Genomic DNA, 12,413 nt, shown 5'->3' on the forward strand with positions numbered 1-12,413 from the left:
TTTAAAAATGTGTTAAATATTTGTGTTGAAAATGTGAATGTTGAATGTTGAAAATTAGGTAAAATTAGGTGTTGAATATTGAAAATTAGTGTGTGATGATGTAGGTAATGATGTATTTTATTTTTGGATTATTTGTAAAAATTTTCTATAAATAGATCTCTCATTTGTGAAGAAAATCACAATTGAGTTGAGAGAAAAATATTATAAAGTGTGTAGTGTGATAATTTTAAGAGTTTGAGATTTTTACTTTTTACCGTAAATTTTTACTTTTTCACAACAAAAACAAAATAAAAAAACTGATGGGGTGAGCGAGTGTACAGTTAAATGTTATTAGTTCAATTATTTTTATTATTATTCTCAAAAAAATGAATTCAAAGTGGCCAAAAACCTAGACAAAACATTAATAAGTTAAGTCTATTTTTTGAAAGAGTTCAAAAGTCAACATTCTACCAAAAAATAAACAACCAAATGTAAGCACTTGTCCTTACTTTAAAAACGTGTATGGTATTTTACGAGAGAAAACAAGTGTGCCAGCGAGCAAATTTTTGCTCTTCCCGGGTGTTCGAAAATGATTGAATAAGACAGGTTCCCATCTCCGTCCAAACTCCTCCGAAAAGCACTCCAAAACTCTAAACCTTAGCTATTCCCCAATTTCAATGGCTGATCGGAATGATCAGAAAAGGACCCTAACGATCCCGCCGTACATGAAAGCCGTGTCGGGTTCCCTGGGGGGAATAGTGGAGGCATCCTGCTTGCAACCGATCGACGTTATCAAAACCCGGCTCCAATTGGACAGCTCCGGTTCTTACAAAGGCATCATCCACTGCGGCACCACCATTGCGCGTAACGAGGGCTTTCGGGCCCTCTGGAAGGGATTGACGCCCTTTGCCACACATTTGACGCTCAAATACGCGCTGAGGATGGGGTCCAATGCGGTCCTGCAGGCTGCTTTTAAGGACTCTAATACGGGGAATCTGAGCCATCATGGTCGAATGGTAGCTGGATTCGGTGCTGGTGTGCTCGAAGCTCTTGTTATTGTCACTCCCTTTGAGGTTTGTTAGTTGTTTTTTTCTTTTTAAATTGTATGATCATTCTCTCTCTCTCTCTCTCTCTCACTTTTTTCTTGTGGTTGCTGGTGGTAATTTAAGTGCAGAAATAGATATCGTTTTAGCTTAGCTGCTTTTTTAAGAAATACCAAGAATGAAATTCTACCTTTCACATGGTGTTACGGTCACATCAGTCGCAGCTTGGGAGATTCTGCCAGCTGGAAAATGTCATAACGGGGCTGTAAATAATTGGATTATGCATTAAAAAAAAGGCCAACTTTAGCGATTAAGATAATCCCTCAAATTGTTATTGTTTCTTGGTTACAAGTTTGTAGTTAAAAGATAAGATCACATGTTTGCTTCTCATCTATTTTCTCACAATCAAAAGTTCAGAGGAGTATGTGTTTTTGTGTGTTTGATTTTACCTATTTAATCCAACTGAAACATGATCTTAACTGCTGCAAATGTCAGGAACATGAGTTCCATTAGCATGGATCGGAACATGATCATGTATACAGTCCACAAAATATAGTTTCCATGTGCTGATGGCATTGATTTCAAGTTCTGAGTTAATATGGTTTAAAAGAGCAAAAGACATGGAGTATTGGATTGCTGATAACAATCAATTTCTATGCTTTCACTGCTTCTTAAAACATCATGGTTATTTATCAAAAGCTTCCGTTTGCATCAGTCTTCTTTGCGAATTCCTGACCTCTCGTTTGTTTTGTCTGTCTGGTTAAGCATGAAGTTTTTGGTGCTTCAAAAATACTTTGTACGACTTTTTGAGAAATAAGAATCTATAATAGTGGATGAACTTGGTATAATATCGCAACTGTCATAACACATGTGAGTACCGGATGTTGGGATGAATTACTGCAAATGAAATTGATCAATGCAGGTGGTGAAAATAAGACTGCAGCAGCAGAGAGGCTTGAGTCCTGAGCTCCTAATGTACAAGGGCCCTGTTAATTGTGCTCGAATGATCATTCGTGAAGAGGGCCTGCTTGGTCTGTGGGCGGGAGCCACTCCAACTATCATGCGTAATGGAACAAACCAAGCTGCAATGTTCACAGCCAAGAATGCCTTTGATGGGATTTTGTGGAGAAAACATGAAGGTGACGGGAAGGTGCTCCTGCCTTGGCAGTCTATGATATCAGGATTTCTTGCAGGGACCGCTGGTCCTGTATGTACAGGTCCCTTTGATGTGGTAAAAACGAGGCTTATGGCTCAGAGCCGTTCTGGAGGCGAGTTAAAGTATAAAGGCTTGTTTCATGCTATCAAAACAATATATGCAGAGGAAGGGCTGCGTTCACTGTGGAGAGGATTATTGCCTCGGCTGATGAGAATCCCACCTGGTCAGGCAATAGTGTGGGCTGTGGCTGATCAAGTAACCGGCATTTATGAGAAGAGATACATACGTAATGCAACCTTGTAGCTCCAACCTTCCCTTTTTTTTGTTTCCCCTTTTTGAATATTTTTGTTACCTGTATGATGGGCCCATTCATGGGTATCAATTTTTATTATTATTATTATTTTTTTGTATGAACAGAAAAAATTAGACAACTGTTTGCATCTGCAATTTGTAGCTGTCAGATAACCGGTTCGATATCTGTTCATTGTATCAACATTAAGCTTATTTGAAATGTCGTTTTTTTCCCTTTTAATATAATATATTAAATGATCGAGCAAGGACTCCGAGGTACAGGTCTTCAGGATGCAAAATTTTGAATAATGTTTTTAGCAAAAAATTTAGATTTGTAGACATCATATTCATATGATACAAGTTTACTGTTTTAAAGAACATGTATATTAAAAATAAATTCTTAAAAACTACAAATCCTTTGTAAAATAGCAATACTGCTTTTTTTTAAGGTAATATGATGATAATGTAAATAACAAGATCACAGTAGCAACATGCATCTACCTACTACCATCACTTTAATTTAAATTAAGTTTCTTTTAGCACAATCTTATGTAAAATATATTTTTTTTAGCTTAATTTTTGTCGTAATCAACTAAATAAAATAAAGGACCCTGCAATACCTTATGCTGAAACTTTGAAAGTCTTGATGTAAAAGATATTGATGTTCGTCACATTCAATCAAGTGAAAACTCATCAGNGACAAACTAAAAATTAAAAAACCTTTTCACGATGTACAAGTCCCAAATAAACATTTTATTTTTTTTCCACGGAAACTGACCTAAATAGAATCTTGGTCAATTTGTTAATGTTGCAATTTTTTGGTCATTATCATTTTGTTGTTTTATTGATTATAATTATATTTGTTGCGGTGCACGTGATGGTGAGTAAGAAGTTTTAGGTAGATTTAGGTGATGAAGCCAAGTGTCACGATGATCGGTAGGCCTCCTCCTAAAACGCGAAACCGCCAACCACGCTTTGACCGAATACGGAAACGATTTCAGCTCAAGGTTTTCCGTAAACCTCCACCGCTAATGTACACGCTTTATAGAAAAGCGTGGCCACCAAAACCTTGTGATACTTGGAACCAGCCTTGGCCAAGGGATTTGTACAGTTAAAACAACATCATGCATTGGTTTCTTATTTCTTCTTTATTTGGTGTGTGAGTGAGTCTAATTATTTATGAGTAGTTTTTAATTGATTAGATCAAAACTCGACTCGAACTCGATTTTAAAATATATATAATTTAAAAGTATTATTATGTATATAAATACTAAAATTTAAATCCTAAAATTAGACTACAAATATTTTCAAGCAGGGTCTCAAGTTTGTCTTCTCTGGTAATTTCAAATTTTACATCTTCATATATCGTTGTTAGTCATATTTGGAGTTCATTATGAAATATTAGCTATCGAAAACAATAAGTATTTTAATTTTTAGTAGTAATTTTTAAATGTGTTGCAGTTATCTACCTCATTTTTCAAATTAAATCTCATCCCGAAAAAATATATAATCGGATAATTTGTTAATATTAAAATTTCACGAGTAGAAATAATTTTAACTAAAATAAAATATTATTTACATGTAAATTAAACATAAATTGGTTAATTCCACTAATACAAAATATATTTATAATGAAAAGAAAATGATGGATATTAAAACTACATGTATTTTAAGAATTCTTCTTTAAAAAAAAGCAGAGCATTTATTTGATTATTAAGTTTTTTTTTTTTATATAATAGAGTTAAAATTTTTGGTATTTTTATAATTATAAATATATTAATAAAATGTAATGCTTTAAAAAACAAGCGTCTTCCACCTCTCCATTATACCGGAAAACCGCCCCTTGTTTAAGTACATCACATGTATATAAATCACTCACTCGAAGCGATTCATTTCACATTCCTCTTCTAATCACTTCGACTAAATTTGTCCGCAGTATCACTGCTAACTATGGATACGAAGATAGGCTCCTCGGATTCGTGTACTTCTGCCACGTGTACAGATGTGGGAGCACTGCCCGGTGTCGTTTCCGCCGTCCAGAGCCCCACCGTGCAGCCCTTCGACTCCGCCGAAGCTACTCTCGGTCGCCACTTAGCGCGCCGGCTCGTACAGGTCGGCGTGAAAGACGTCTTCTCGGTGCCAGGCGATTTTAATCTGACGTTGCTTGACCACCTTATCGCCGAACCGGGGCTCAATTTAGTTGGCTGCTGCAACGAGCTCAACGCTGGATACGCAGCCGATGGATACGCCAGGGCTCGAGGAGTTGGTGCTTGTGTTGTGACATTCACGGTAGGAGGTTTGAGTGTTCTCAACGCGATCGCCGGCGCGTACAGTGAGAATCTTCCGGTTATTTGTATTGTTGGCGGTCCCAATTCTAATGACTACGGTACTAACCGGATCCTACATCACACTATCGGGATACCGGATTTTAGCCAGGAACTCCGTTGCTTTCAAACTGTTACTTGTTATCAGGTATGATTTGTTTGTGTTTTTAGCTTCATATCTCAATTTTTTTTACGTGTCCCGCCACATAATATGTCACCATTTTTGCTAGTCAAGCTCTAGTTGATCAATTTATCGTTTTAGGTTTTCGATGATTTAGTTATAATTGAATCCTGTATTATACTGTTTCGCAAATTTTGTTATAAAGGAACTGTTCATCTAATTGTTGGTTGATTTTAGGCGGTGGTGAACAATTTGGACGATGCGCATGAACTGATAGACACAGCGATATCGACAGCTTTAAAGGAGAGTAAGCCAGTGTATATTAGCGTGAGCTGTAATTTATCGGCGATTCCACACCCCACCTTTCGACGTGAGCCTGTTCCTTTTTCACTCTCCCCCAGGTAAGCTTATCCTCTAAGTTGTTCATTCCCTAGGTACTTTTCTGTCTTCTTCTGTGTGTATAATACAGCGAGATAAATTTGAGACTCCAGAGTATGGAATTTTTCTGTAGTTTGACGTGCCGATTCATCATATATGCTTTTTCCTGTGTTTTGGATTCAGTTTATAATAATTTTACTTCTGCTGCATGTAGAACAAGTAATCAAGTAGGCCTGGAAGCTGCAGTTGAGGCTGCCGTAGTGTTCTTAAACAAGGCTGTAAAGCCAGTGATGGTGGGTGGACCAAAGCTGAGAGTTTCAAAGGCATGCAAAGCGTTTGTTGAATTGGCCGATGCTTGTGGTTATGCCCTTGCTGTGATGCCATCGGCTAAAGGACTTGTCCCGGAGCACCATCCCCATTTTATAGGCATCTACTGGGGTGCAGTGAGCACAGCTTTTTGTGCTGAAATTGTTGAATCTGCTGATGCATACCTGTTTGTTGGGCCAATATTCAACGACTACAGTTCAGTTGGTTACTCTCTGCTTCTTAAGAAAGAGAAGGCAATCATCGTGCAGCCTGATCGAGTGACCATTGGAAATGGGCCTGCATTTGGATGTGTTTTGATGAAAGATTTCTTGACTGCCCTTGCGAAAAGGCTTAAGCCCAATACAACAGCCTATGAGAATTACCACAGGATTTATGTTCCTGAGGGGCATCCTCCGAAAAGCGAACCGAAGGCGCCTTTGAGGGTTAACGTGCTGTTTCGACATATTCAAAACATCTTGTCAAGTGATACAGCTGTCATTGCTGAGACTGGTGACTCATGGTTTAACTGCCTGAAACTTAAATTGCCACCAGGATGCGGGTGAGCTCTAGTGAATCAGTGATGGGATAGAATATAATGCAGTTCTGTGTAGTTTGTGATTGATAGTGACCACATGATATACAGCACTGTTTGAGTGGAATTTTTCCTTGCAGGTATGAATTCCAGATGCAGTATGGATCCATTGGTTGGTCAGTTGGTGCGACTCTTGGTTATTCCCAGGCTGTACCACAGAAGCGAGTGCTTGCTTTCATTGGGGATGGGAGCTTTCAGGTGTGCCTGTTATCCATTTAGAGTTGTTAAAGCTGATGAAAGTATTCTTCTATATTATGACTGACTTCAGGGTAGAGTTTTTTTTTTTTTTGACAAACGAAGTTGATCACTCTCACTGCTAACTTCTTGAATCACTTTTGTTGCCGCTACTAAATTCTTAAAACCTCCAGAGATTGTCTCTAACTCTTGTATTGGTTTAGTAGTTTTTGTTCCATGTTTGCGCTAATCACTTATGGGAAATGATCACTCTAATTTCTTCAAGTGCATCTTGTTGAATGGCAGGTGACTGCTCAGGATGTGTCAACAATGATTCGATATGGTCAAAAGACTATTATCTTCCTTATAAACAATGGTGGTTACACCATTGAAGTAGAGATCCATGATGGGCCATATAATGTGATCAAGAACTGGAACTACACTGGCTTGGTTGACGCCATGCATAACAATGAAGGCAACTGCTGGACAACTAAGGTTAGTGGAGTTTGCTTTACGTCTTATGTATCCAATTTCTTTCCAGTCTAAAAATTTATTCTCTTATTACACTAAGGTACATTGTGAAGAAGAGCTTATTGAAGCAATTGACACCGCAACACATGACAAGAAAGACAGCTTCTGCTTCATTGAAATTATCGTTCACAAGGATGATACAAGCAAAGAACTTCTGGAATGGGGTTCCAGGGTCTCTGCAGCAAATAGTCGCCATCCTAATCCTCAGTAGCTTACGTTGAAATCTGAAAAATGCAACGATTCTCCCATTTCTTAAGTTTCTATATCGAGTGTCAATCTATCTTATGAAGGGCTTTGCTGTGAATAACTGCGTGCATTTAAGGAAGTAATTCTCATTTACTGATCAATTCGTGCTCGACTTGCTATTATTACATGGATTGTTCGACTCGGACTGGTATTTCGAACCATTTAAATGTGAATGGTAATTGACAGAAAGTGTAGAAGATTCGAAAACGTGTGTCTGAAAATTGGTCCCAAAAGCGACCCATGTGGAACGTTCACTATTCTTGTAAATAACTTTTATTTAGAAAAGTAATGCGTGAAAATAATATAAATAAATTTAACCTTTTAAGCTACTTAACAAATAAAAAATAAATCATTCATTCTCCATCAAAATTTCATACAATTATATGTCAAATTTAAGATAATGATATGTTAAAATGTGTATTATTATTTGCAAGATTAACATTAATAATAAAAAAAACACACAATTGAATTAGAAGATATATAAATTAAGAGTAAAATATCAACATAATATACACCCATCGGATTTTTGTCATATTTTTTAATAGTAAAATTTAGCCAACAAAAAAAAAAATCCCGGGCCCCGCTGGTAACACGAGGCTTAATTAGTGGAAGTCTCTATATCGATTATACATATTTAGATGAGACACTTTGACGATGTTTTGACAAAATTCAGTGAGAAAATACAAATAGTAATCGGTGGTGGGGACTGGAGAATTGCATGCGGATATGCCACAATTCGTTGCAACAAATCGACTTGCGACTTGTGTCATCTTGATTGGTGTCAAGCCAAGCACTCGCTAAATGGAGTATGTGTGTGGCGTTACGCGTTTTGGAAAAATACCTCTATAAAATGTATCGGCAAATTCTTTCATCTTTCACAGGAATTAAGCATGGAATTTAGTTTGTTTTCTGGTCCTTGCTCGATGACACTAATATTTTCCATATTCAACCTATTTGTGATAACTGCGTCAGCTCAGTGTCTTCACGATCAGGAACATTTACTGCTTCAGTTGAAAACCAGTCTGACATACGATTCTTCACTTTCAACCAAAGTGGTGCAGTGGAATGAATCCACAGATTGCTGTCAATGGCGCGGGGTAAAGTGCGACCTTGATGGTCGTGTTACTGATCTTGATCTCAGCGGCGAATCTATATCCGCCGGAATTGATGACACTGCAGCTGGAGGCAGTCTTTTCAGGCTTGAATTCCTCCAGAGTTTGAATTTAGCTAAAAACTACCTGGGTTCGGTTAATTTGCCATCTGGGTTTGGAAAGCTGGAGGCTTTGAGTTATCTGAACCTAAGCGATACAGGTTTTTCTGGGCAGATTCCGCTGGAATTTTCGGGTCTGAAGAGACTAGATGTTCTTGATCTTTCGTCCTCCTTTTACTCATCTCTTCAACTGGGGAATCCGGATCTGGAAACATTTATTCAGAACTTCACGAAGGTAAGAGAACTTTATCTTGATGGGGTGAATATTTCAGCCACTGGGAATGTTTGGTGCAATGCGGTTTCTTCTTCTCTGCCGGATTTAAGAGTCTTGAGCTTGTCTAATTGCTATCTTACAGGCCCTTTTGATTCTTCATTGGCAAAACTTAAGTCTCTTTCGGTTCTTCGTCTTGATGGGAACACTTTCTCTTCTGAGTTTCCCAAATTCTTTGCAGGTTTCCCGAATTTGAGGGTATTAACTCTAAGTTCTTGTAACTTGTGGGGACTTACTCCAGGTGAACTATTTCAGTTACCAAGTCTGCAGACAATTGACTTAAGTAATAATAGAGATCTTGAGGGTACTCTACCTGAATTTCCATTGGATGCATCACTTCAGAATCTCTTGCTCGGCTACACAAAATTTTCAGGACATCTAACAGATTCTATTGGTGGTCTTCGAATGTTATCAAGTCTTGATCTTAGAAGTTGCAACTTTTCTGGTTCAGTTCCAAAGTCCATTACGAATCTTACTCAGATTGTTTATCTGGACTTGTCATTGAATCAGTTCATTGGTTCTGTTCCATCTTTTAGTCTGTGGAAGAATGTCACTGGGATAAACTTTCGCAGTAATAGATTAACGGGTGAAATTTTCGACTCCCTCTGGGATGGACTAGAAAATCTCAATTTCCTTGTCTTGAGTGAGAATCTGTTAAAAGGAAAAATTCCTGAGACACTGTTTTTTTTGCCATCACTTAAGTCATTAGATCTTTCCAACAATCAGTTTTCTGGTCAAATCGGAGATTCAGTTAATAGTTCTTCGTCGCTTGAAGTTCTTGAGCTGAATGCCAACTATTTAGTAGGTCCGGTACCTCACTTTCTGTTCGAACTCCAAAATCTTTCTAGTCTATCTTTATCGTCAAACAAATTCAATGGGTCCGTTGATTTAACTGATTTTCGAAAACTTAAGAATCTGACGAGTCTTGAACTTTCTTACAACAACCTGTCAGTGCATGTAGGTGAAAACACTTCCATGTCTTCGTTGTTCCCCAGATTAGGAACTCTGAGATTGGCATCTTGCAAGTTACAGAAAGTTCCATCTCTGAAGAATCATTCGTCGTTGATGATGTTGGATCTTTCGGATAACCAATTAGATGGGGAAATTCCTAACTGGATATGGGATATTGGATTTCTTCGTTTCGTTAATCTTTCTCATAATCGATTCAGGAGTATCCAAGAACCCTACACTATTCGTGGGCTGGATTTCCTTGATCTGCATTCGAACATGCTTAGTGGGCAAATACCAGTTCCCACTCCCCCAGCTTACCGTGTTGACTTGTCAAGCAACAATTTTTCTTCTTTTATCCCAGTTGACATTGGTCGTTCTCTTTCATATTCTCTTTCCTTCTCTGTTGCTCATAATAAAATAGTTGGCGCAATTCCTTCTTCACTGTGCAACGCCAGTCGCCTTCAAGTTCTTGATTTGTCTAACAACAGATTGATCGGCGTAATTCCTTCTTGTTTATTTGGAAACAATCTTGGAGTACTGAATATAAGTAGAAACCATGTCAGTGGTACCATACCTGATAGTTTTCCGGTTACATGCGCTTTGGAGACACTAGATCTGAGTTGGAATATGCTAAAAGGCGAGGTTCCTAAATCTTTGACGAACTGCACAAATCTTGAAGTCCTAAATCTTGGCAACAACAACTTAACTGGCAGCTTTCCCTGCTGGTTAAAGAGACTACCTAGATTGCGCATACTTAATTTAAGTTTCAATGCATTTTATGGTAATAGTAGCTGCCTTGTAAACCGCACCTAGGACAAACTCCAAATAATTAACCTTGCTTCTAACAACTTTTATGGTGTTTTGCCTGCGAAGCTGTTCTCTAAGCTGAAGGCGATAATGGTCGAGAAAGGTGACACTCAAGCGAGATTTTCTATCACCAGGTCAAAATTACTATCAAGATTCTGAGATACTGTCAAGCTGTTCCCTTTTGAGTATAGCGTGTCTTGATGCTACAAAATCAGAATTTCAGACAGCAACATTAGGAGAGGATAAAAAAAACTTGTATATACTCGACACGTACATCTAAGTGCTTGCATTGGGGTTTATGGTGCGCCTATGCGTCATCATTGGGACGTTTCTGTACTCTAAAAACTTGAAGAGTTCTATAACAATCTTAATAAACATAATTTGTTGTTTTCTAGGGACTGTAAAATTGAGCGGTGATCAAAATCCTTGAGCTCATGTCATTTTTCTTTTCTTTTCTAAATATTTGTTTGTTAAATTTCGCTTTCTTTTATCTGATATGTAATTAAGTTTTCAATTTTCTATTTTTGTTGGGTTTTTAGTGGCAGAAAATAAGAAAGAAACATCAACTGCAAGGCTAACTCAAAAGCCATATGCAAAGTATGGCTGATCTTTTTTTTACTTTTTGTTCGGAAAACAGCAGAACAAACAAACTGTCTTTTCCCCTACTGCTAAAGATTTTTAGACATCAAGGAATCTCCAGTTCGCGATCTTGGTTTGTTTGGTCCATCCGATGGATGCCCGCTCTGCATAGTGGACAACTCGAGCGAGTCCTGAGCCACTTGTCCACACAAACAGAGTGGAATCCATGGTGGCAAAGAGGCAGAACCTTAACCTTATCTCCCTCTGAAAACATGCTCAGACAGATGGCACACTCTGCTTCTGAGCTCGACTTGTTGCTTGATCCGTATGCAAACATGGGCAAGCCACTTATGGTGGCAGAATCAAGCCCCGCCATGGCAGGCCTTGGCTGAGCAGGCGGTGTATTTGAGTTACCGGGTACGGGGCTGCCGAAATGGTGACTCCGGGCCCGTACATAAAGATAGTAAACAAAGAGGAAAGTGAAGAACAAGAAGAAAAACAATAATAATGCTCCAAGAAGAGGACTCTTACCATCAATCTGGTCCCTAACCTCCGTGAAACGAAGGGGCTCAAAATTATGGGATGCCATTGTATGATCAAAGTGAGATGGAGCTAAGAGTTTTACTACAGACACATGTGTTTGCTTTATTTTGTAAAGTGAAATGTGAAAGCTTGTCAGAATCACTTTTCCCATTTGTTTCGGCGGAGAAAGTTGCATCCACAGCTACCCTTTTCGGCTCTTTTAAGAGCACGAATCTTGGCTAACTATGTGTGAGTTTTTCGCCATTTTTTTCTCACCTGTATATATTAATCATTACAATAGGAGTTCATTTATTTTGATCTTATCATATAGTTCACCGCTGAATATATTTAATACCTCCATACACATCCCAAAAACACACTGATTTTATATCTTCGAAGAGTACTCGATACGTATCATCAAACTATACATCTAGCTTAAATGTTATTGATTACTATATTAAAATTTTAATAATACTTATTTATAGCATGCCCGAGCGAAGAAGTTACGTTGGTTTTTTCGGTCTCCAATGACACATAAAAGCACGCGGATACCAATGATCACGGTGAGCTCTGCACGGAGACTCTCTGCACGATGAAGCTAGTTTTTTTTAAAAAAATTATAAAATGAAATCAACGGACAGATTAATCTAACCGTTTAAAATTGAAAATAAATGTTAAAAAATAAAAAAAAATGACTGGGTTGGTCTGATCATTCCATATCAACGGTCAGATCTAATCCAGCTTTAAAAAAAATAAAAATAAAAAATCGAAAAATTAGAAGAAAAATCTGAATTTTTTTAGAATTTTGATAAATAACAAACAATCATATTCTTACAGATTGTTATCATTTACCCTTTTAAAAATCACAATTTTTTTTTTTACTTTTATTCCAAAAATCAAATTTGCTTCATCTTTTATTTCATTTTAAATCT

General features: G+C 37.7%; 3 protein-coding genes across 3 annotated transcripts; all 3 read left to right on the forward strand.

The window, feature by feature from the left end:
* Window positions 1-493: 493 nt before the first annotated feature.
* Window positions 494-2,634, forward strand: LOC140971692 (mitochondrial succinate-fumarate transporter 1-like). The gene is made up of 2 exons (XM_073434082.1): window positions 494-1,052; window positions 1,945-2,634. Exons 1-2 carry the CDS (start codon window positions 657-659, stop codon window positions 2,479-2,481), a joined length of 933 nt encoding a protein of 310 aa, XP_073290183.1. The 5' UTR covers window positions 494-656; the 3' UTR covers window positions 2,482-2,634.
* Window positions 2,635-4,292: 1,658 nt separating this feature from the next.
* On the forward strand, window positions 4,293-7,242 carry LOC140971693 (pyruvate decarboxylase 1). The gene is made up of 6 exons (XM_073434083.1): window positions 4,293-4,941; window positions 5,152-5,315; window positions 5,507-6,157; window positions 6,271-6,388; window positions 6,671-6,859; window positions 6,936-7,242. Exons 1-6 carry the CDS (start codon window positions 4,420-4,422, stop codon window positions 7,104-7,106), a joined length of 1,815 nt encoding a protein of 604 aa, XP_073290184.1. The 5' UTR covers window positions 4,293-4,419; the 3' UTR covers window positions 7,107-7,242.
* A 590-nt stretch (window positions 7,243-7,832) lies between these two features.
* Window positions 7,833-11,731, forward strand: LOC140971694 (receptor-like protein 7). The gene has a single exon (XM_073434084.1). It carries the CDS (start codon window positions 8,032-8,034, stop codon window positions 10,384-10,386), a length of 2,355 nt encoding a protein of 784 aa, XP_073290185.1. The 5' UTR covers window positions 7,833-8,031; the 3' UTR covers window positions 10,387-11,731.
* Window positions 11,732-12,413: the final 682 nt, after the last annotated feature.

The sequence above is a fragment of the Primulina huaijiensis genome, chromosome 2 (genome assembly GCF_012295235.1).
Source record: "Primulina huaijiensis isolate GDHJ02 chromosome 2, ASM1229523v2, whole genome shotgun sequence".
In the NCBI taxonomy this organism is placed as follows: domain Eukaryota; kingdom Viridiplantae; phylum Streptophyta; class Magnoliopsida; order Lamiales; family Gesneriaceae; genus Primulina; species Primulina huaijiensis.

Coding starts and splice junctions, on each gene's coding strand:
- LOC140971692 (XM_073434082.1), top strand. CDS start 657: ATGGCTGATCGGAATGATCAGAAAAGGACCCTAACGATCCCGCCGTAC. Junction 1,053..1,944: donor TTATTGTCACTCCCTTTGAG/GTTTGTTAGTTG, acceptor TGATCAATGCAG/GTGGTGAAAATAAGACTGCA.
- LOC140971693 (XM_073434083.1), top strand. CDS start 4,420: ATGGATACGAAGATAGGCTCCTCGGATTCGTGTACTTCTGCCACGTGT. Junction 4,942..5,151: donor AAACTGTTACTTGTTATCAG/GTATGATTTGTT, acceptor GGTTGATTTTAG/GCGGTGGTGAACAATTTGGA. Junction 6,389..6,670: donor TTGGGGATGGGAGCTTTCAG/GTGTGCCTGTTA, acceptor GTTGAATGGCAG/GTGACTGCTCAGGATGTGTC.
- LOC140971694 (XM_073434084.1), top strand. CDS start 8,032: ATGGAATTTAGTTTGTTTTCTGGTCCTTGCTCGATGACACTAATATTT.